Source organism: Micromys minutus, assembly GCF_963924665.1.
Source record: "Micromys minutus genome assembly, chromosome: 25".
NCBI classification, from domain to species: Eukaryota; Metazoa; Chordata; class Mammalia; order Rodentia; family Muridae; genus Micromys; species Micromys minutus.
Genome location: NC_137960.1, coordinates 7,374,449 through 7,398,951, shown reverse-complemented (window position 1 = coordinate 7,398,951; position 24,503 = coordinate 7,374,449). Strand labels below are relative to the sequence as shown.

The following is a 24,503-nucleotide window of genomic DNA, read 5'->3' as shown; positions in this document are numbered from 1 at the left end:
GTAGATACCTTGAAACAGCACACATCATGTTAATGTTGAAGAGATTCATCTCAGCAGGAAGCCACCATCTCCTTTGTGGTGGAGGTTACCATAAAGGCAGTGTAGGAAACCAGGACCACCAAGGGCTTGGCAACAGTGACAGCTGTTGGGGATTTGTATCTCTGCCCAGGCATTCTGGCTAAACCCAAGTGGCACAGCTGACCTGAAGCCCTAGGAGCAGCCTAAGGTGATCCCTCCCTCTACAAGGGCAGATGGCCACATGCAGAGATAGCTGGCATCGTCTGCTAGCAAGTCCCAGGAGGTAGTGAGAAATAAGATGAAAATTTTATTACAGAGTTCGGCAGAAGTGCTGGGTGCAGGAGCAATTTACAGAAACACAAACTACAATGACAGGAACAATTACAAAACATAATTTTAAAAGATCTCCTGGGCTGGAGAGATGGCTCAGTGGTTAAGAGCACACTGACTGCTCTTCCAGAGGTCCTGAGTTCAAATCCCAGCAACCACATGGTGGCTCACAACCATCTGTAATAAGATCTGATGCCCTTTTCTGGTGTGTCTGAAGACAACTACAGTGTACTTATAAACAATAAATAAATAAATAAATCTTTAAAAAAAAAAAAAGAAAAGTAATTTTAAAAAAAGATCTATTAGCAAAACCCCATATATTGTGGTAAGGATATATTTAAATATTTTGTCTGTGCCCTTAAAGGATAATGTAAGATAATACTGAGCTAAGGGAAAAGCTATTAGAGGTAGAGCCAAGGTGTCTTTCAGCAGTGAGAACATGCTAATTTTATTCTAAACAGTCTAATACATTCAGTTGTTTCCTTAATGACTTACTTATTTTATTCTTATGAGCACATTGTTGTGTCTTCAGACACACCAGATCCCGTTAAAAATGGCTGTGAGCCACCATGTGGTTGCTGGGCTGGGGATTGAACTCAGGACCTCTGGAAGAGCAGTCAGTGCTCTTAACCACTGAGCCATCTCTCCAGTTCCACATTCAATTATTTCTTAATCAGTATCCCAGCAGAGGCCCCGAGGGAATCTGACAATTGAATTGTAACAGTTCTGTGAAAGTGGGAGAAAGGAACCTGAACATTTAGTGGTGAGGGAGGAGGGAGAGAGGAGGGGTCAGAGGGAGAGGAGAGGAGGGGGTGGGGACACAGGCAAAGTGTAAATCCTAAAACTGAACCTGCTGCCAGAGTTGGGGGTGGGGTGGGGAGTGAGGGGGAAATCCTTGTCTCAGGAGTTTGATGATTTGCTAGCAGCACACAACAGGATCCAGGGAGGAAGCCACAGCCACAAGGACTCTGAATTTTGAGGTTTAGGGTTTGTTTGTTTGTTTCTTCAGGTTTTCTATGTAGCCCTGGATGTCCTGGAACTGCACCTGCTTGCCTCTTCCTCCAGAGTCTTGGGTTTAAAGGCACTTATCACCACCTGCCCAGTTGGTTTTGACATTTTTAAAATTTGCTTATTTTTATTTTTAAGTTGTACATGCATGTGGTGTGTGTGTGTGTGTGTGTGTGTGTGTGTGTGTGTGATTTGTGCATGTGAATTCATGCTCATGGAGGCTAGAAGAGGGCATCAGATGTTCTGTAAGAGGAGTTAGAGGAAACTGTGAAGCTATGGGCTGCTTGATTTGGGTGCAGGTGTTCTGGAAGAGCAGCACACACTCTCGGCTGCTGAGCCATCTCTCTTGTCTCCTCCTCCTTCTTTCTCTCCTCCTCCCTCCTACTCCTTCCTCTTTCCTTCCTCCTCCTTTTTCTCCTCCTTCATCTTGAGGCAGGGTCTCACTGTGTGTAGCCTTGACTAGCCTGGAATTTGATACCTAGACCAGGTTGGCCTTGAACTTAGAGCCACCTAGCCCATTTTTTTTTATTTCTAATATTTTTATTGAGAGTGTCACACATGCATAGGGTTTATCTTTGATAAAGTCCACCTTCCATTACTTCCCTGTCCTCGACACAACTATTCCTTCCCAATTGGGTATTTATGTGTTTATGCACTTACATATGTGTTTGTGTGTATGTGTGTGTGTGTGTGTAATTTACTGAGTCTACTTAGGGCTGCCAGTATATGCAAGGGTGTGGAACCCATCTACTAGATCATGGGTCATGTGGCTTCTCAGAGGTCGCATCCTGAAGAAAGCTGACTCTCCCTCTCCTGGAAGCTATAAACTGCCAGGGAATTCTCAGCGATGCTTAAATGAGAGCTCATCTTTTCTGGGGGGGTGGGGTGGGGTGGGAGTTAATCCTGAACAGCCTTCCAGAAAGCTTCAATAAAGTACCACCAACTGATGCAAGGCAAACTGGGTAGTTGTGCATAGTTTAACACCAACAAAGGCTTCTGGGTTCCAGATTTCCTAAGGGCAGAAAGGGAGAAAATCCGCTTAAAGGGCACCTTCTTCAAAGTAGTCAAGAAGGTTCTCGAAAAGGAGAGGCCTAAGAGGGCATATCTCAGGCCTTGTCAAAGCATAACCTGCTTGTGAGTACTAAGAACTCTGCCCAGTGGGCTTCAGAACTGTGACAGACCAAGGGATCCTGGGCTTCGCCCAATGTCACCTTCATGTAAGTGTTAGTCTTGAGTGAGCTGTTGCATAAATGGTTGTTCATACCTGCCCACAATGTCAGCACTGTGTATAAGGGCATGGTGACAGGTGGGGTCTGTGATGCCTTAGCATTAGGTCATTGCTTTCTCTCTATAGTCCTGGGAAGGGGCTTCCATTTCTCATTGCTATATGGTGTTTGATAAGCTCAAGATCCAGCTTCTCTGATATGATTTTGGTTCACCCGTGATTTAACTTAATTACCTTTGTAGGTGGTGATTTCATTTGCATGTGATTTTTTTTTAAGTTAATGGTCTTTTTATTGGAAAAAAAAGACTAGCACTTACAACTTGGAATTGATGTAGATTATAATTTCCTGAACAGCAATGTTGATGGTTGTGCTCCAAGTCCACAGACACAGCTTTTGCTGGTTTTAAAACAGAGTCCAAAGATGCTCCCTTAGTAAACATTTCTTATTTAAGTTGCACGTGGTTTTTAAATTGTTTGTTTATTTATTCGGAGACAGGGTTTCTCTGTCTAGCCCTGGCCATTCTGGAACTTGATGTGTAGACCAGGCTGGCTTCAAATTCAAGAGATCTGCTTGCCCTGCCTCTCAAGTGCTGGGAGTAAAGGCCTGTGTTACCTACCACTTCACAGCTTGCACAAGTAATTCTTATCAATCCATGCTAGTCAGAGGGTGAGTGTTTACTTGCACAAGTAAAATGAAGAGTGGTTCAAAAAGTCAGCCAACTGCTGCTTTATGAGATGGACTCACTCAGAACTGCGCAGCCTTGACAGCGGTTATACATAGCATAGCAAGTGTGACTTTGAAACACTAACTGGATCAAGTAGTTTGCTTTCACTAGGATGTGTTGGGTGGGTGGGGCAGATAAACCATTTTTTTTTTTTTAGGAGCTGTCTTGGGGGGAGTCCACATCCATCCTATAAGAGACTACAGCGTTCTGGACGTTGTGAGTCACTGGGATGAATGGAATGAGTCTTTTGGTGATCTGGGCTGGCACACCGTTAGATAGACACATTTGATAGTTGGGAGGTTCAAGACATCTTTGTCCAGCCACATATTGGACCTGGCTATCCAGGACTGATGCCACGCAGCAGCTTTTTTTTTTCTTTTTTCTTTACCGGCACAAACTGACTACCAGGCTCTGTCCAAGAGGAACCACCTAACCGGTCGGGCCGAAAAGTCAATCAACACGAAAGATTCATGGTGGCTCTGTAGCCTCAGCACCTCCGAGGTACTCAGCTCAAATGAGACCCTTCCCAGTGCGCATGCTCCTGGCCCGCACGCCCTTCGCGCGGCACTCCGTGACGTCACTGTCCGGCGCCAGCAGGAAGGGCGCTGCGCGTCGCACGTGTGCGGAGGCGGCGGGCGGGCCCATGGCGAGCTCTGCGGGGCTGGCACTGTGCGCACAGACGCTGGTGGTGCGGGGAGGCAGCCGGTTCCTAGCCTTCTCCACTGAGAGCAGGTAAGAGGCCCGGGCTGAGGGTGGTGGGGCCGGAGAGGCAATGTTCCGTATCCTCCCGGACTCCCTGTCCTCGGCATTCCTTCACCCCGACCCACCGCCCCATAACCTGCACGGCGGGTCCGGGGTGCTCTCTCGGTTTAGAGTAGCGGCACTTTCGGACTCGGTGGCGCCTGCGCGGCGTCGGGAGGGCTAGGTCACGTGGGTGTCGCATTGCCCAGGCTACTAGGGGTCCTGGAGTTCAATCCTGACCCGTTTGGAACCTCCCCGACGAGAGGTTAAGGAACCCTACAGGTTCTTATTGAATACAAAATGTGCTCTTTCCCCCTGCTCAGCGTCAGCGTCCAGCAACCCGGCTTTAGTTGCTCTTCAGGTTTTTTAACCCGACACCTTCCAAACCCAGGATGCTTCCAGAGCCTGAAGTGGGCAGATAATCTCCCTAAAGGCTTTTCACACGACATAAAGTGTTGTCTTTATGTATACGTTGTGGTCTGTGAAAGGATTCTTTAAGCAAGTAGTTGATTTCCACGAACCTGGAGAATTCGTGGGAGTCCGTATTGGTTTCTTTTTTATTTCCTTTCCCGTTTAGCTTTGGTACTTAGACATGTGAAGATTAGGAATGTTCCTCAGGTTATGCCTTTTGGGGAATGCCATTGTTTCAGACTTGGAAAATGATTTTTCTTTCTGCGGTTAAGTGTTTAGTTGGAAAAGTTTTTGGTGCAGCCACTTTATAGGTTGTCAGTAGTACCAGATGCTTTACTGTGCCAGGGTGCATGGTCAGAGCAAAAGAAGGGAGCTTAAATTCTAATTTGGAAAGTATGTGATTCCGGTATGAGTAAGGGCCTGAGGCTTATGGGGGGCAGGTGAAACTTGTTTCTGAATTATTTAAAACCTCAGCGGTTTTAAATCTGGAAGCAAAACTGAGTTGAAAACTATCAGAAGGTTGGAGAGATGGCGCAGAGGTTAAGGGCACTGGCTGTTACTGGCTGTTTGAGAGGTCCTGACTTCAATTCCCAGCAACCACATGGGGGGCTCACAACCATCTATGATGGGATCTGGTGCCCTCTTCTGGTATGCAGGCATACTTGCAGACAGAACATTGTGTGTGTGTGTGTGTGTGTGTGTGTGTGTGTGTGTGTAATGTATATACATAATTAAAAAATATCAGAGTGGGCAGGGTAGTGGGGGATGGGTAGTTGGCAGGATGGGGGGATGGGGTGAGTTGGCAGTGGACACCTTTGATCCCAGCATTCAGGCACAGTCAGGTAGATATCCAAGTTTGAAGCCAGCCTGGTCTACAGAGTGAGTTCCAGGAAAGCCGGGCTACACAGACAAAAACCACCACCATAACAAAAACCAATATCAGAACATAATTCCTTAGACTTAACAGGTTGGTGGCTGGAAGAAGACTCCATTGATTCCAGGTTTGCACCACCATGCCATGCTGAACTGATCAGAACCATGTTGACTGTTCATGATGTAACCTAATAGGTTAAGCAGTGTCAGTTCTTGGCTCTTCTCTGTCATGGATAAGACTTATAATGTAATGTTTCAAGAGTTAGATGAAGTAATCCTGTGTGTTTGTTAATAACTGCTCACTCTTACCTCTTCCCCTTAGCAATGATGACTGCGTCTTCACATATGACTGCAGCACCGCAGAGAAGAAGTCCGCGCCAGAAGATAGAGGGTGAGATGGTGGGGAAGCATGTTTGTTCACCCATGGTTTGAGCGCTGAGACCTGTGAACCAGCACAGGAGTTGCACACTGGCTGAAGTCCTAGTTCCTGTTGTGCAGCTAGGTGAAGTTCCATTTCAGATGGAAACGTGAAAATAACTTTAAATGTAGGCATTCGGAATATGTAGGACCTTCTCAAGTACTTTTAAATTGTTTTAATTTTTTTAGTACCCAGTTTTGTTTCTGTATTCTCTTAAGTAATAGTGACCATTTTAAATGAAATGCATTGAGGGCAGGTATGGGAAATTAACTAATTGAAAGGTTAAGCAGTGTGTGACTGTTTTGTGTGGTGGTTTAATCTTTCAGCTCAGTTTGTTATTAATTTGTATTGGTCCCTGCCTCTCGTCTTGGATTAGCCCATGTCTATGAGGGCTAGGCCATGTGGACGCTGAGGGTCCTTCCAGCCTACACTGGATGTTAGCATGTTGAGTTAGGTTTCATGCTTGGAAAATTAGAGCTGTTCTTGGAACTTCCCCGGGTCCCCTTAATCAGTCATTATGATCTGGCTACGAGAACTGCCTGGCCAAGCATTTTCTTCTACCTTACCTGAGTTAGAATGGACAAGCCTAGCAGCTCAGGCAAGACCTAATTGTTTCCCCTTCTTTCCCTGCCCTTTCAGGGAGGACGGACAGCCTGCAGACAGGGGGAGTGACTCGATTCTGGCGTCCACCTTCTCCAAGTCTGGCTGCTATTTTGCTTTAACTGATGACAGTAAGCGTCTGATTCTTTTCCGTACAAAACCATGGCAATGTCTGAGTGTCAGGTATGAAATGCTAACATTGAGTCATTAAGATGTCCTATGCACTCCTTGTACTTGCATGTCAGTAGCTGTAGTGACAGTAGCCACTGTACTAAGCAGCTAACGTGAAGTACCAGCTACGTGTGCGACACCGATTTCAGAGCTTTACGTGTATTAACTGACGGGGTCCTAACAGCATGCGGGGTGGCATGGGCCGCCCTCTCACGTAGGGTGGTGTGGGGTTAAGTAGCCAGTTTCGGGCTCTTCAGCCTGGAAAGACAAGAGCCAGCCCATGTAGAGGATCCTCTGGCTGCAGTGCCTGCGTCAGTCCACACTGCCACTGTGTCGTCCACACTGCTGCATCCTCCTGCCAGCAGGAGTGGGACGGTTAGCCACACTCAGAGTGTCGAGGCTTTGGGTCAGTGGAAGCTTGGAGGCAGGTGTTGCACGCGTGTAAGCTAGGCGATGAGGTGCATTCTTGGGTGTCTGAGGAGATGATAATGGACTAGGTGTTGGGTGGGTGAGACCAGCAGCTGTACAGGAGCACAGGTGTCTATTCTGGTCCTCTCCCCAGGAGTTCCGTAAGCGCTCTGCATCACTTGCACATCACTTACTGTTGTTTCTGAAGGCACCTTGCAGGGAGGGGGATGTAGGTGGTGATGTTGAGGAGTAGGAGACTGCGTGTGAAGCTGTTTCCCGAGAAGCTGCCCTTTCTCAGTGCTACCTCGTCCCCGAGAATGGAAGTGGGTGTCACTGTGGTACACAGTGCTGGGCAGATTACCATTTTGTCAGCTTTGACAACCTAATACAGATGCTCTGGGTCTCTTGACTCTCAATTCTTCTGTGACATCAGCACACGGAGCGGAGTCAGCCCGGACCTCACTTGCCCCCGCTCCCACTGCACCCACCACCACTGATTTAACTCAGGTTGAGTTTTTGTTTTACTTACTCTATATATATATATATATATATATATATATATATATATATATATATATATATATAATAAAAATATTATACGTATAATAAAATAATGAATAAAAACTAGCTGTCCATCAGAAGAGGGCATCAGATTCCATTACAGATGGCTGTGAGCCACCATGTGGTTGCTGGGAATTGAACTCAGGACCTCTGGTAGAGCAGTCGATGCTCTTAACCACTGAGCCATCTCTCCAGCCCTCTGAGCTTGAGTTCATCCATCAGTTTTTCTGTTGCTGTTTCAAATTCCCCGACAGAAGCAACTCAAGGGAAGGAGGGCTTATTCTGGATGGTTGCTCAGAAGATGTGCTTTTTGGGACAGACATGTTGCTCATAGGCTGGTAGTGTCACGATGGAAGGAAAGGTGTGGCAGGCAGAGCTTAGTGCAGATCGATCATCTACGGGTTAGGTTCAGAATACAGGGCTGGACAGTGTCTCTCATGGTCCACCCTTGGGCCTCTGTCTGTCAGCTAGGCCTTATCTCTAAAGGTCCAGTAGCCTCCAGAACCACGCTGTTGCTGTGGAGATGAGGTTTCTCATTTCTAAGAGATGAGAGTTTTTTTTTTTTTTAAAAAAACCCTCTGGCTACTAGGTGGTATCAAGAGCAGACATCCACGCTGCCCTCTGTCGGTCAGCTTAGAGAAAGAGGCCTGAACCATTCCCTGCCGGTACATATGTTTTTGCATCTTAGATGGGTAGTAGATGTGTACTGTTTAAAAACAGCACAGTAAAAGAAACAAAAGGACACTCAATGTGCCAGGCTTCCTCAGGCCCTCCCACAGACAGGTAGTTCACCAGCAGGATGTTGGCTTTTTTTTTTTTTTTCAAATTTACTTATTTGCGTGTGCTGGTGTGCATGTGTGTGTGTACACACGTGTACCTACATATGTATACCTATATGTGTGCTTGGGTCACTACTCCTGCCCTGTGGGTCCTGGGGGTAAAACTTTGGTCCTCTGGCCTGGCAGCAAGTGCCCTTGTCCTGGAACCTACTTAGGGCTGGGCATAGACAGAATGCATTGGACTGGAGAGATGTCTCCTGGTTAAGAGCACTGACTGCTCTCCCAGAGGTCCTGAGTTCAATTCCCAGCAACCACATAGTGGCTCACGACCATCTGTACTGAGATCTGATGCCTCTTCTGGTGTGTCTGACAACAGCTACAGTGTACTTATATAGAATAAATAAACCTTAAAAAAAAGATGGCATGCATCTATGATCATGTGATCACAGCCTCCAGCAAAGATGGGCTAGAGACGAGAGAACTCTAAGCTGTTCCAAGGAAATGAAAACACGGAATACTACCTGAGGTTGTCCTCTGACCTTCACATGTGTGCTGTAGCACACACATGCTTGTGTCCACACCCAGGAACCCACACATGCACAGAAGGTTTTTAGGAGAATGTGATGGGGACCCTTCTAGGTTAAAGACTGACTGCAGAGGTAGGCACAAGAGTGACCCTCTGCTGTGCCAGGCTGGGGTTGGGGTGGGGTGGTCTGTGACTTGTTAGTTAGGTGCTGAGGATACAGCCTCATGCTCAGAGTGTTTCCCCCATGTGGCTCAAATAAGCTTATATGGTGGTTGTGCCCCTGGGCTGTGGGCTGCACTTGGGTGTGAGCTCAGACAGACCTGTGACCTTCCTCTTGCACTTGGGTGTGAGCTCAGACAGACCTCTGACCTTCCTCTTTTAGATCATGGGGCTGCACAGCCGGCCAGCGGCACAGCTAGGGGACTTGACAAGGAGACCCAGCACCTTCTAGGATGAAGGAGTATCGGAGAATGGGATGTAGTTGCTGTGTGTTGAAAGGCAGCAGCAGTGGGGCAGGCTGCAGGTGTGGAGAGGTAGCATCTGGGCGGGCCCAACAGTGTGCTTGTCCGTGTGTACACTGAGTGCACGCATGGTGCCTGAAGAGGCCAAAAGAGGATGTTGGGTCCCTGGAGCTGGAGTTCAATGATTCTGAGCTACCACATGGGGCTTCTGCAGGAGCAGCAAGCTCTTGAACAGCTGAGCCATTTCTCCAGGTCCTGCAGAAGTCCCTAAGTGTGTTTTCGTACGCAGCATTTTCTAGTCTCCATCTCAACTGCCAGTGGGGCAGTGTGGCTTCCTGCACAGGTGGTCATTTGCTTTTGTGAACTTCCTTTGGTATCTTTCAGGGGTTTTGCTGTTTATGTTTTTGTTTTCAGTAAGAGGAGTTTCAACCTTTTTTCAGAGTTGGAAGAGCTCTTTGGAAAAATGGAAATTGAGAAACTCCTTTGGAATTTTGAGTTCATGAAGTTAGTAGGGCAAAGTAAAGTCCTTCCTTCTCTGTCTGGTGTGAAGTCTGACGGCAGGGCGTGTGTGGGATGAGAGAAGGGAAGTCTGATGAGGAGGCAGCAGGCCTGTGGGAGTGGGGGTGCTCAGTCCCCTTCACACTGGAGGCTCTCATACGCTGTATGTCGTGGGCACTGATCTCCTTGGACTCTGAGGAGACCACCTTTACAGGTGTCGTGCAGCCTGGCTCCTACAGCTAGTTGCCTCTATTTGAGTTTGTGTGTCCTGCATACCATTGGGGACCCCAAGCTGCTTTGGGGCTCCCTGGCTGAGGCCTGGGTGCTATCTAGCTGTTGCCTTCGGTCTCTCTCTCCCTATCCCTTGCCCTCCTTCCCACCTTCCTTCTCTCCTCCTTTTCCTTCCCCCTCCTTTATTTCTCCCTCCCCCTCCCTCCTACCTTCCCTTTTCTCCTTTCTTTTCCTTCCCCCTCCTTTATTTCTCCCTCCCCCTCCCTCCTACCTTCCCTTTTCTCCTTTCTTTTCCTGCCTCCCTCTTCCATCCTCCCACCCCCCTTCTTTCCTTGGTTTTCAAGACATGGTTTCTCTTTAGCCCTGACTGTCCTGAAACCCCCTCTAGATCAGGCTGTGCTTCAGTCAGGGCGGGTTTAAGGGAGTGGGCCACCACACTTGGCTTCTCCCCTCATTCTTACGTGGGAGAGTTGTGGGTGACAGTGCATCAGTTCAGAGTGGTAGGGCCATAGAGACCACCACTTGGTGGGCCAGGAGCCCCTTATTTGCCTTTTGGACCAGAGACCAGGGTTGCCAGCTAAAGACAAAGGCACAAAGGGACAGTGAAACCTTTAATTTTGGTGGGTGTTTTTATGAGAGACTCTTGTGTGTGAAGTTGGACTATTCTAGAAAGTGTTCTTCAGGAAATTGTAACAGAACACAGGAGAAGGCTGCTTGCTCTGCACTGGGTTGCTGGGGATATGAAGTTGGTAGAGCTACTGTGGCAGGCGTTTTGAGATGGTGGCTGTGAAGGCTGGCTTGGGGCAGTACCGTACATATATGGGAACTTGAGGTTCAGCAGTGGGACACATTAGCAGAGACTAGCCTGTCCCCTCTACTGGAGCCTACCAGAGAGAATGTTCTGTGGGGCTCTTGGCTATAAACCCCGAGACCAGAAGATAGGGAAATGCCTACACCTGCCATGGCATAATCTGGGGTTCAGTGGGGCTTCTGCCTCAGCTCCTGGGGTGACCTCCCTGCACACAGTCTGATGATCTGACTTGGGCTCTAGCTCCAGGCTTGAGCCCACAGCAGATACCTTCCTGGAGTTGCCGCCATGCTGTAGTCTGGGAGGTTGGCCGAGTGCCGTAGACGTTCTGCCTGGAACTGAGTAGCAGCGGTGTAGCACGGGAAGACGATACAGGAAGCGAGTTCTGGGGCAGATGGAGCCCTCATGTGTCACTGCTGCTGGTTTGTCGGTCCCTGTGTAGAGCCTGTGCTTGAGTCTGGCAGTTTCTCATTGAGCCATTAACACAGGCACAGTTGCTGGGCTGCTCAGGCCGTTTGTTTTGGTTCATGGTCCCGGAGCCTAATTGTCTTTCTCCTGTTCTCTGTTGCACCCCTCTGGAGTACCTACTCTGCAGCTGCGCAGACAAGTGGAGGAGAGCAGCATTGCCCCTTCCTTCTTCTTTGTGTCTCTTGTGGGTGCTGTCTCAGGCCTGCATATGGCCAGCCCACTGCTGTGAGTGTGGGTCCTGTTCTGCACCAGCATTAGCTCCTCAGCAATGGCTGCTGCCTGTGCTGAGCACCAGAGGAAAGGGAGGGCAGTGTTTCTGTGGTGAGGTGTGTGCACTGCAGAGCAGGGTTAGAGCAATGGGTGCAGTTACCAGGGAAAGCTGTCTGGGTGCTGTCTCCTGGCACCAGTGCCCTTTAACTGGATCAGCTTGTAGTTAGGACTTACCGTGGGACCCGGGCCAAGGATTGCTGTGAATGGGTTGATTTGACAGATTTAAGTGGTCTCCACACTACTGTCCCTGTATCTTGTACTGGGGATTCCATGGTGATGATGTGGCTCACATTGTTCTAGGTTTGAAGGGCATCATGACACCAGATAGTACCCGTGGCCTTCCTGACTCTAGGCTCAGACCTAGCAGCAGTCACAGAAGTGGGGTGAAGTGGGTAGAGCAGGTAGTCCTGCTGGGTGGAGGCTCAAGGGCTGGGGCCCAGAGCACATGCTTTGTAGCATATGCACTTGTCTCCTTCAGATGAGCAGCAAAAGGTTCTGGGGAAGGGAACAACTTCTCCAGCCTTTTATTTAAGTTTCACACATGCAGCAAAGCTGGAGGTCTTCCATAGCAAATGCTCATGACATGGGCCTAGAACTCTCAGTCTTTCTTAGCCTCTGGAGTGTGCCTGCCTGTCTTTGTTTTTATGTTTTAGTTTTTTTTGAAGCAGGGTTTCTCTGTAACCATGGCTGTCCTGAAACTGGCTGCCCTAAGCTCAGAGATCCACTGCCTCTGCCTTCCGCGGGGATCAAAGGTGTGAGTCACCCCGCCTAGCCTTTCATTTTGAGGGGGAATTCTAAAAGTAAGATAGGTGGAAGGCATTGTTTGTTCTAGCTCATTGTGTTGCTTTGTGTTTGGGGCACCACCCTCTGCAATGTAAGGTGCAGGTTCTGTGTGTACAGTAGGTGGTCCTAAGTTCATTAGCTCTTCCTAAATCAGAACTTAAAAGCACACTTAGTACCCCAGACCCGTGGAGCATCCCGCCTAGTGTCACTTTTCAGATGTGGTCAGCCCGCAGCCGAGCAAGGCCGAGTAGGAGGCCTCCTTTACAGTCCCATTGGCCACTTGGAGTTGAGTGGTCAACAGTGGGAGCTGGGTGTGCCCTTGCCCTAGGTGACGTCAGAGCATTGTGAGTGTAGCCATTTAAAATTGGGACCATCTCTGGCTTTAGGGTCTGAGGAGGGCCTGCGCTGACTTGGGGCATGAGGCAGCTCAGCTCTCTGACTCTGCAGGACGGTAGTGCGGAGGTGCACCGCCCTGACCTTCACAGCCTCCGAGGATCGAGTCTTGGTGGCTGACAAGTCTGGAGACGTCTACTCCTTTTCGGTGCTGGAGCCGGATGGATGCGGCAGGCTGGAACTTGGGCATCTGTCCATGCTGCTAGATGTGGTATGTGGGAACACGCACTCAACACCGTCTGCTCCAGCCAAGGCTGAGAGGGGCAGTCTGTGGGCAGGGCAGGCAGGAGAAGCACGGGGTCCCAGAGCAGGAGGCTGGAGAGCCACTGACAGGCGAGTAATGCTCACTGCACCTCTGGACCACAGTTGGGCAAGGTAGGGAAGTGGTGAGAGCTACTTGGCCTGTGGTCTCCCTTCTTTCCCCTCCTAGGGTTTAGCCATGACTCTGACCTCCAGCCTGTAGAGCTGGGACAGCCTGAGGTGTGGCATTGAGGACTGTGTACAGTGCTTAGTATGACTCTGGCTGCTCTGTACAGTGGCGGATGGGAGGGGTGCAGCAGGTATAGGTGGGTGGCAGTGGAGCTGGTCTTAGTGTATAGAGGCAAGGGCTCTTGCCCTCATTTAAGCTGAGGAATAGGAACTGGGCACTTCTGAGGACCCTCTCACAGTAGGAAAAGTCCTTCTGTCCCTGCCAGTTCCCATTGCTCTTCCAAAATGCACTTCAGCTCCCTGAAAAGCCTTCAGAGTGGCCTAGAGAAAATCCAAGCATTCTGATATTTGCAAGGCCACCCGGTAAATCTCTTTTTGTCTCCCCTGGTGATGTAGGCTGTGAGTCCTGATGACCAGTTTGTGCTCACTGCAGACCGGGATGAGAAGATCCGGATCAGCTGGGCTGCTGCTCCACATAGCATCGAGGCTTTCTGCCTGGGACACACGGAGTAAGTGCAACCCTGTCCCCTCCCCAGACAGGGAAGTTGGGTCTAATAGATGAGGGTGGGTCAGGCCACTGGTGCTGTTGGTAGACTGGTAGGGGATCCATGCTAAGAGCTACTTGGAAACTCAGAAGCCCATAGCAGGCAATGTCTCCTAAAGGTGTGGGCTGCATGAAGCCATTGTTTTGAACTTACCTCCTGGGCTAGTGCTCCTCAGCCCATTTCTTTTTTTTTTTTTTTTTTTTTTTTTAGATTTATTTTTTTATTTTTTATATATAAGTACACTGTAGCTGTCTTCAGACACACCAGAAGAGGGCATCAGATTCCATTACAGATGGTTGTGAGCCACCATGTGGTTGCTGGGATTTGAACTCAGGACCTCTGGAAGAGCAGCTACTGCTCTTAACCACCGAGCCATCTCTCCAGTCCCCCTCAGCCCATTTCTACAGTCTCACATTGAAAACGTTCCTGAGCCCAGGGACCAGTGGTGGGCCTGGTAGCTGCAGGTTGTTGGGAGGAGTTAAATGTGTGGGTCTCTGCCGGTGCTCTCCCAGCAGGTGATCTCTAGATGGGGGCATTGGTGAAGAAAGCTGCTCCTTGGCCAGAGGCTGATTGCCGGGCACGTAGGGAACAGCACTTAGTGTGTCTGCTCTGAATGGAAAGCACATTATTGCAGACAGTGGGAAGCCTGGAAGACTTCAGTTCTTCTGAGTTGGCTTTTGACTTCTCCAGTGGGATGCAGAAGCTGGCCTTGGAGAAGGCTATGTCAGTCAGCTTGTACCTTGTCACAGCTTAGTGTGACTTGTATTTGTCCCATGTCATGTTCTTGTCGTGCTGTGTCTCAGTGTATGTGCTGGGTTCTGCTGAGCCTCAGTCCAGTGCATGCACTCCTGCCTCAGGATCTTGACACATTGCTGGCTCATGGAACTGGTGTTTACATGGCAGTCCTTTGCTCCTCTTCGTATTTTCTGCTTGGTGCTGCCTACTCCTTGGAGACTTTGCCTGTCTCCCTTCTGCAGGAACCTGTCACTTGAGCATAGTGACTTGAGAATGAACTGTTTCTGTTAGCCCTTCTGCAGTGCCGAGGATGGAACCCTCCTGTGGCCTTTTACATGATGGTTCAGTTTAGTTCAGCTTTGTGGACACTAGTTCCCATTCTTAGCTGCTGAGAACTTGGTGTGAATTAGGCCTATGAGATCATGTCCCTGGCCAGGAGGATTGCAGTGCAGGTGTGGGGTCCTGGAGAGCCAGCTTGCTCAGGCACACGTCTCAGAGTGGCTGCTACTATTCTGTGCAGTTGGAAGGGTTTTGTGGACAGAAGTTTCTGATTGGGTTTCTTGGGGCACTGGTATAGACTGGCTACACAGAGGTCTTGGGTCTTTTCTGAGTGCTCAGTAGTAAGGCCTGAGACTCACTGACCCTGCATGTAGCCATCTTGGAAGGAGGCAGGTTTGTGGGGCAGAGTGAGGTAGTGTCCCCAAGCTGGCAGGACTGGGCCCTGCCACCCTTGGTCCACATGTAATGTTGGGGACTCAGATGTGCCCAGCCACGTTCTTAGTACCTGCTGGTACGGGGGCGGGGGTGTGTGTCTGCAGTGTTCTCCCTTTCTGAGCAGGTAGAGGCTCCCTACCATGTTCTGGGTGACTTACCTTTGTTCCCCACAGGTTTGTGAGCCGCATCTTTGTAGTGCCCGGTCATCCTGAGCTGCTGCTTTCTTCCTCTGGGGTAAGTGTTGTGCTCTGCTGGGTAGTCACAGCAAAAGAAAGTATCCAGCCTCTTGTCCCCAACTAAGGTGCCAAGTTTGCCAGTCTCTGTTGGTTGTGGCTATTAGAGGGAGTGTCTTCCTGGTTCTTAAAATGGCCTCTTTCTTCAGGACTGTGTATATAGTTTATGTGCCCATGTGTGTTTGCCCCCCTGGTCCCAGCACAGCAGGAGTTGTAAGCGGACTTGGCTCAGTAGGGAGTCTGGACAACTTGATAAGGGAGCCTAGCTGTCAGAGGGGCTCTGTCTGCACCCGGCTGTGCTCACCCAGCCTTTCTTGCTTCTGGGACAGGCCTCTTGAGCCCAAATGCTAACCCTTTTGTCTACATATAGGATGGCACCCTGAGACTCTGGGAGTACAGAAGTGGTCGCCAGCTGCAGTGCTATGATCTGGCCAGCCTACAGGAGCCTGGAGAGCGTTCAGGCCACAAGGTAGCGTTGTGCTCATCTTGGGTACCCGAGTGTGTGCCAGCCACCTCCTATTGCTCTGATTATGGGGTCATCATTCAGAAATATTCCCTTGCTGCAAGTGTGTGGCTTCTTATGGCTTGGGGGACACACACAGGATTCCTAGCTCTGCAGTTCCTGATGGGAAACAGTTCACATCACACCTTGTGTGTACACAGGAGCTAGCTTACAGGAAGGTCTCCAGGCATACGTGATTAAAAAATGGTGTTGGCACACCAGCATTCTCTGTGCTCATGCGGTCCCCCCCTCCCCACTCCCCCGGCACCTGCTGTACCCATGATTCCTCTGGCATCAGGGATGTCCCCAGATTGATCAGCTTAAAATTGGGTGACATGGTGCCTATTCTCAGGCCAGCCAGTGAGAGGCATGTCCTTTTTCCCTATACTTCATGAAACTTGGGACTTTTAGGAACTTCTGTATCATCTCCTGTCCTGGGAAACATGGTAGCACAGAGGACAATTGTGTCTTTGATCAAAGCCACTCGTTCCATGTGTCCCTCCCTGCTTTCCCACTGTGGCTTTGGAGGCATATCATAGGCCTGGCCTGCAGGGAGAGCCAGGGTCATGTGTGAGGACAGGGGCGTTGGCTGCCCCCCTCCTGTTGATTTCAGAATGTTTCCATGGACTCTTGCCCTGCGTTGGCATTATTCGGGACCTTTGGTGCCTGTGCTCCGTTGAGAAGGAAGCATAGGTGGCCTAGGAGCAAGCCTGGCTAAGCAGCTGCTGTTCCCTGCAGGGGTTGGCCGCATCCAGGATTGCATTCTGGGGACAGGAGAGCTATGTGGTGCTTCTGTGTGAGTGGTAAGAACGGGTTTCCCTGTCAGTGGCGAGTTGGCACCTGTGGGCAGATTGAGGGGCTGGGCACAATTGAGGGGTTCCTTCTGCTGCTTCTCAGTGCCACAGCAGGTCTCGGGTCCTCTGCATTCTCTCCTGTGAAGCTTGGGGATGTTCTTTGCTGTCCTCAGAACCTGGCCTTCCCAACACTGAGACCCTTTAATGCAGTTTATGTTATGGTGACCCCAACCATAGTTACCTTTGTTGCTACTTCATAACTGTAATTTTGCTACTGTTTTGAATTGTAATGTAAATATGTATTTGCCAGTGGTCTCCGGTGACCCCTGTAAAGAGAGTCATTTGATACCTCCAAGGGTCGTGACGACCCACAGGTTGAGAAACACTGACATACACAGTTAGAACGGAGTGGCCATTTCACTTTTTGTCCTGTATTATTAGTTCTTGCTATAAAACAAGTTGCTCCAGAACCCAGACCACAACCACATACCATCTCCCAGGGTTTGGGTGACTCAGGGTAGTAGAGGCAGGCCTAGTGCTAGGATGTCTGTGAGGAATACTACATGGGCATGCTGCTGTGGTGACCAGTCTCTCTCCTGGAAAGCGTTCCCGTGGTCTTCGTCTTCCAGCTTGATGCCAGCAGACAGCAGCTGGTGTTCAGACAGCGGCTGACTTTCCCTCACCGAGTGTGGGATGTTGTATTTGAGGAGTCTCAAGGGCTGTGGGTTCTGCAGGACTGCCGTGACGCCCCCCTGGTGCTCTGGAGGCCCGTGAGCGGTGAGTGGCAGGTGAGAGTACACAGCATCTCCATGCTGAGTCTGTTTGTCTTGGGGTTATGGCAGGGTGGACTGAGATTTTCTCACAGGCTTGACCCTCTTCAGCCTGACCACACCTAGTGTAGCCTGTCTGCCCTGGTTTGGGTACTGGCTCCAATGTACAGGAGGTTCATTTGCCATCAGTGATGCGTCCTAACCCCCATCTCAGCCCACACTGCTGAAGGCAACACTGGGGGACATCCCTGCTAATCTCATAAGGCTTTGGGGGAGGTAGGACAGTTGCCTGTGCCTGCTCTCTCTCAGACCCAGCTTACTTGTCGCCTGCAGGCTGCTCCTGACGGTGCTGTGTCCCAGAGACTCTGCAGCCATCTGCGTGAGAGCTGGGCCATGCTGGAAGGTAAGAACTCTGTTAGGTCTGTAATGCACATAAAGTGGGTACAGTGAGAAGCAATGAGGCTGTGGGGCCAGGGTAGTGACTCAAAGTGCAACATTCAGTTGCTGCTTGGAGTGTTCACTGTTGTATTTACTGGCCAGAGAATGCTCATCCAGGCAGGACCACCCAGATCCAGTCTTTATGAAACAAACTATTACTCAGAAAAGATGTTGCAAAGCCAAATCTTAAAGTTGGGGTGTGCCAGCTGTGGGTCTACTCACCAGAGGGCCATCTAGTGGGGAGTTTTCTCTGTTGAGATAAATGTAGACAGGTGACCCAGGCTGGACTCTTGACTGCAGTGTGTGTCAGAGACAGCCTCTGCATCTTCCCCTGTGGGATGAAACTCGGGTGGTCAGGCTTGGTACAGGTGCCTTTCCCTCCTGAGCCGTTCATTCTGCTGGCCTCCTGCTGTATTATGCTCTGCCCGGCTGGCCCTTTGGGTCTGCTCAACACACAGTTGGGGCAGGGAGGAGCATCAGGCCAGCCTGTGCATCCTGAGCCTGGACTGCTGGAGGTCAGAGAACCACACCCACCTGCAGGATACTCTAGCGTGCAGCACTGAATGTCCTTGAATGTACCTCACCAGGGTGGGACTGGCTGAGGGGCTGTGCCAGTGCAGCTGAGCTGAACACTCTACTACAGTGGAGCTCCCCCACCCAGAGCCACAGCCTGGTGTTGACTGATCCTGGCTGGTCACAGGGTCCATTCCTGCTCAGGAGATGGTTGGAAGATTCAGGCCTTGGTTCAGGACCTGCAGCTGGCTTTGTCAGTGAATGAACAGGACAGCGCAGACAGGATGTCAGGCCATCCATTGTCTCTGCTTCCCACCTCTACATTCTGTTGGAATAAGTCCCCAGGTCCAGCCTGAGTGTGGATTCCAAGGGTTGGGTCCCATGTGGTATCAGGCAGGTAGAATTCCTAAGGCCATCCTGTGAAAGGAAATAGTGCTGGTCCTTGGGCCATGTTCCAAATCACTTTACCTGGCATCACTTCTTGTCCTTGTCATAGGCTCTGTTGGCGCAGATGATGGCTTCCGCAGCCTGTACAAGGCCACCTTTGACAACATGACCTCTTATCTGAAGAAAAAGGAAGAGAGACTGCAGCAGCAGCTGAAGAAGCGGCAAAGAAGCCCCTTCCCAGGGTCCCCAGAACAGACCAAAAAGGCGTGTCCAGGCCAGTCAGCCCTTAGTTGCTGACCTTGAGCTTGGCACAGCTCTCATCCCTGAGGCCCCACGGGCAGTTTTGTCCACCCGTCTGCCTGATTCGTTCCTAAGGAGGAAGATGGTGGCAGCTTAGTCCCTACCACTAGCCCAACAGTCTCTGGTCTGCAGAGACTGCCTTTGTCACTGAGCAGTCTCCTGCCCAGTTGCAGGGAAGACAGGTGGTGTTAGCTTAGCTAATGAGTCTACATAGCTGTGTGGAAGCGCCTTCACATTGAAGGATACACTGACCCACAGCACCTCGCACGTCTGTCAGTGCCCACAGTGACGTCCCCGGGGATCTTCTCTAGGGGAGGCCTGCAGGCAGGACCTGTCTTCACATTGCTGCGGGCTCCGGTGGAGCCCTGTATGGCTCACGTAGCTGCTTGCTGGTGTGAGGCAAATTTGCTTGGTGCGGTTTCTCTGTAGCACTGCACTCCTGTAGCCTCAGTCTCGGCTCAGCAGACCAAGCAAGCTTCAGGGCTGTGAGGGGGTCACCTTGCCAGGCCAGCCTTGTTTTACAGGAATGACTGGTGATCTCGTGGGTCTGTTGCTTTGAACTCTGCATCTACTGTAGAACAGGGAGTGAACAGAATACAACATCAATGAAGACAAGCTTTGTGTAGCTTTCTGGGATGTTCAGCCGTGGCCTCCAAAGCTGGTCCTAAGACAATGTGTGTGTATTCAGTTCGGATGACATGGTTCTTGGTGGTTAGAGAGGGGTGTCGTCCAGCTTGCCCACTCTCACGCTATGTCCCAGACCAGCTGCAGTGGAAACAGTCTTGGGCTGGAGAGATGTTCGGTGAGTAAGCTGCTGGGGAAACAGAAGACCTGAGTTCAAGTACCACCCATACAGAACAAAGGCAGGACACAGCCTGGCACACCTGTAACTAATACTGGGGCTGTAAACTAAGGCACCCTAAACAGTGACCTTTTAGGCTCAGTGAGATCCTGTCTCAAGATGAAAAACAGGAAGACGCCAGTGTCAAACTCTGGCCTCCATGTGGACATGCACACAGTAGAAACAGTCTTGTGGCCACCAGCTGCCATGATGTCTTAGTCACTCACTGCTATAGGAGCTAATGTCATGCACACTGGACACTGAGATGTTTGGTCCCTAGAGAAATGGATGGGCAAACAGTTGTGGGCTGGGTCCTATGACTGGAGTTATAAATAGTTGGGATCAATGAAAAAGGAACAGGCATTTGCTGCTGCTGGGACTCCACACTCCCCTGTACTTACTGCCAGCACTGTTGGGCAGACTGACCTCTGCCTACATTCTTGTACTTGGCCACTTTTGCTGGAGCCTCTGGGATGTACACACTGCACATGGCTTAAGCAGTCCATCTGCGAAGATAACTAGTCTGCTCTACCCACAGGGACTGGGTGGTTTAAAATTGTTGGCCAGTAGGAAGACTGCTGTTGTGAGCATTTGAGTTTCTGCTATTTGGTCCACAGGGAAGCATTTCTGTTGGATACAGAGGTATCCATCAGGGTCTGTAGGAGATTCTAGCACTTCCAGGATAATATGCCATGTTCTGCAGATGTTCAAGTCCCTTGCACAAGTGGATTTTGTAGTAGACTCTCCAGGTGCTGTCTCTCCAACCCCCTGAACTTGCTTCTGCTGCACTGTGAAGGTTCTCCCTCCAGCCCTAGCTCCTGAAGATTTTCTCTGATTTTTCCAAAAGGCTCCCGGTTTTTTTTCACATTTTTGGTTTGTTGTTTTTTTTAAGACAGGGTTTCTCTGTATAACAAACCAGACTGGCCTCAAACGCCCAAAGCTCTGCCTACCTTTGCCTCCAGTGTTGGAATTTAAAGCCACTTGCACCACCACACCCGACTTTCATTCCAGTTTTAAACTCAGTCTATTCTCATCAGATGTTCTGAGCCTCTCCTGTCTTGACATCCCATTGAATTGTTTCTGTTCGCTTTTTTGGATACATTTCTAGATTGTGAGTTTACAGCTGTTTTCCCCCTTATCCTTTACTGCCATGCTTTTGGCCTGTAGATGTCCCTCTGCTATGTTCTGTGAGCTGAGTCTTGTCCCTCAGCCCCTGAGCACCCACCCTACCTGCTTTGTTGCTCGCAGGCACAGTGCTGAGCTCTGCCACTAGAGGGAGCAAGAGGCACGCCAAGGATGAGAGACTTTTCTAGCTCTCAGTAGGGAAGGGGTTCCAGTGTGGGCCTTGGTTGTCAGCCCTTTGACAACCATACCATCCCGTGTGACATGGCCACTTTCAGCACACAAGTTCCGCATCTCAGATGCAGGGCATGCTCAGGGTCCTCGGCATCTAGGCTCAGCACTTCTTTGTGCCTGTCATGCCTGTCACCTCCCCTGTGATAGCTACTACTGAGAATGCACATTTTCTTACTGGGCACAGGGTGACTTTTCCTGCTACTTTTAAAGCTTTTTCTTGATCATTTGTTTTCTGTGATTTAATCTCTGTGTGCGTGTGCGCACATGCATGCATTCTATTTGGGGCTTCCTGATTATTGTTGAACTTAACGCTTTTGTCAAGTGTGGGACATCCCCAGCTCCTACCGATTTCATAGTTCTGACTCTGGTGTGGCTGGCTTGGTTTGGTGACTTCCAAGGCTCTTCTCTCGGTTCATCTTAAGGCTTCTTTTCCCACTGTGCCTCAGTCTGGGAAGATTTCAGTTGACTGACCTTCCCTTGTGGCATCTAAAATGCTGTTAACTCAAGGCCATGGATTTGACATAAGCCTTCCATTTCCCCAACAATCCTCATTTAAAGCTTTACATTCATCCTGTGCATTGGGGTACGCAAGGGCTTCTGCCTGCTCTGCCGTCTGTGTCATGTCTACATCTGTTTCTGGGGGCTGGTGGAGAGGGAGAAAGGGGAGAGAGACGGAGAGGAAGCATGTGTGTAATTGTGTGTGTGAATGCCTTAAATCTCTGTTCCTGTGTAAGTGTGGGTGTGTTCCGTTGTATGATGGGAGTTTTCTAGACATGCTTCTTAAAAATGTGTCATTTTGTGTAGCAGTTTCTGAGATAAAACATTTCGTCTTAGAGGAAGCTTGCTTATTATACAAGATGTGTTCTCTCTCACTCTCCCCCTCACTGTGTGTGTGTGTGTGTGTGTGTGTGTGTGTGTGTGTGTGTGTGTGTGTAGGGAAGCTCCTTAAGGAAGTAAGCAACCCAAAGGTTTCAGTAAGTTCTTGAAACTGACCAGATATACTAGGCCTTTTAACTTATAAGGACTAGCTGGGTAGTGGTGGTGAACAGCTTTAATCCAAGCACTCAGGAGGCAGAGGCAGGTGGATCTCTGAGTTTGAGGCTAGCCTGGTCTACATAATAAGCTCTGGGGCAGCCAGAGCTATACAGAGAAACCGTGTCTCAATCCCTCCCACCCCCCCCCCCAAAAAAAAAGATTTATAACCTATAAGGACTGCTGACAGACATGGTCAGACAACCTGGGCTTACTAGAAGAGGCTCAGGCCAGCCAAATCTCATGGAAGAAGAGACAGCTTCCACCCTGTCAAGCTGCTTGTAGGCTGTGTGGCACATTCCAGGTTTCACAGACTCACCCATGCTGGGTGGGCTTTGGTGATGCAGCTGTCTTTGAGTCATTTCTGCTCCTGTAGTAACCCCCAATAACCACGTTGGCTTTGGTGGTGTCTGTCCTTACTCTGGGTTGCTGTTGGTCCCGTCTGGGGTGCGGAGACATCCATTCACATCTCCCCAGGAACAGTCTTCTGTGTTGTTTGATGCAGGGTGTCTTGGTCATGATCGCTTTCTCTGGGTGAGCCAGCTCTTGAGCTTCCAAAGAGTCTTTGCCTCCTGAATTTCCAAGAGAGGCAGGCTGGGGTTACAGATGTGAGCACTAGTGTGCCCAGCTCATACCTGGCTTCTGGGACCCAAACTCAGGTGCCCAGGCTGGCCCAGATGGCGCTTCACCCACAGAGTCTCCCCTCCTCCCCCTTAAGTGCATTCTTTTAATACAGATGCTTGCAGCTACACTTGGATTTGCTCATGGTCCTTCAGAATGATGTTATGAAAGCTAGCTCCCCCCCCCCACCTCTTGCTTTAAAGTGGATGCACAGAACAGGAAGGAGGGAGGTGCGGAGAGATTGTCTCCTGTGAAAGCCACTGGGTATGAACTTGTTTTCTTACCTACAAAATAGAGTAGCTCTCAGCGACTAGCCATAAGCTTGTCTGTTTTTGAAACAGACAGTTGCAAAATTAAGACTTTGAAACATCCCCAAAAGCTGTAACCACAGCAGGAACATATCTCTGGATGCCAGTCCAAGGCTGCATGTTCCCTAAACCAAAAGCTGGCTTCTTTCTGCAGAGGACCAATTGCCCTGATATACATGAATAACAGATAGAAGATGAAGGGCTGGAGAAATGGCTCAATGGTTAAGAGCATTTGTTGTTCTTTGAAAGGACCTGGGTTCAGTTCCCAGCACCCACATGGTGGCTCACAACCAGCTGTAACTCCAGTTTCAGCAGATGCAACATCCTTAGACCTCAGCAAGTACCGGGCACACACGCGGTACACAGACATACTCGCAAAGAAATTTAAGACGATGAAGAAGATAGAGGAGGGGGAGGAAGAAGATGAAGAAAAGCTAGCACCATTTCTTTTTTTTCCTTATCCTCACAGACTTGGAAATGGGGGTAGGGCCCATGGGGCACGTGGAGGGGATTAGTGGGTGGCTGTTCTCACTTTGTCTACTTCCCCAATTTCATCTTGTGTGTGCTGCATCTGCTCCCTTCCCATCTGGCCATATCTTCTAGCTAGGACCACCCTACCTTAGTTTCCCCCTTCCATGTTGAAACCTGTCTGGTTTCCAGTCCCCTCGGGTCAAGTTGCTACCCGTGTAGGTAGCACTATTTGATAAACAAAGGACGTGGGTCATAAATGCCAGCCACCCTGTGACTGAACCGTATTAAACAGCCAAAGCTCAGGAGAAAAAAGCTTTTTAATCAAAATAACATGGCCAAAAGTGCCATCATTCAATGGGTAATTGATATAAAATCAATGAGATATTTTACACCATCTCATCATACTTGAGTGTTAAACCTGGTGGCTTTCTGCTCTTTCTGGGGGTCTGGCATGGCACACCAGCTTTGGCTACCTTCATAAACTGGACCACAGACCCACAATGGCACAGGTATGCAGTCACTGAATCCAGGACTTCACACTGTCACCAAAGCACACCGGGGAAGACAGGGTCTGCAGTCAGTGGAATGGCCCCGGGGAAAGGGAGGGGCTAGATACCTGGGGTCTTGAAGGATCTGGAAGCCAACCAAGATCCTTGACTTTGCTTCTGAGTGTTGGTCATTCCTGATGTCTTTCTCCCTTAAGTTGCTCTAGGTCGGGGGTGCTTTTAGCAGAAAACCGGAGGTGAAACTCAAACAAGCATTCCAACTCTTGGGGGCGAAAGGAGAGTGGTGATGCCAGAGGCTGGGG

At 49.7% G+C, this 24,503-nt stretch overlaps 1 protein-coding gene across 1 annotated transcript; it reads left to right on the top strand.

Moving 5' to 3' along the window:
- Positions 1-3,820: 3,820 nt before the first annotated feature.
- WDR4 (WDR4 tRNA N7-guanosine methyltransferase non-catalytic subunit) lies at positions 3,821-19,786 on the top strand (the record flags this gene model as incomplete). The annotated part of the gene is made up of 11 exons (XM_080937529.1): positions 3,821-4,038; positions 5,654-5,722; positions 6,389-6,532; positions 12,761-12,917; positions 13,532-13,644; positions 15,303-15,363; positions 15,733-15,831; positions 16,603-16,667; positions 17,263-17,446; positions 17,762-17,831; positions 18,876-19,786. 11 exons carry the CDS (start codon positions 3,821-3,823, stop codon positions 19,061-19,063), a joined length of 1,368 nt encoding a protein of 455 aa, XP_080793655.1. The 3' UTR covers positions 19,064-19,786.
- Positions 19,787-24,503: the final 4,717 nt, after the last annotated feature.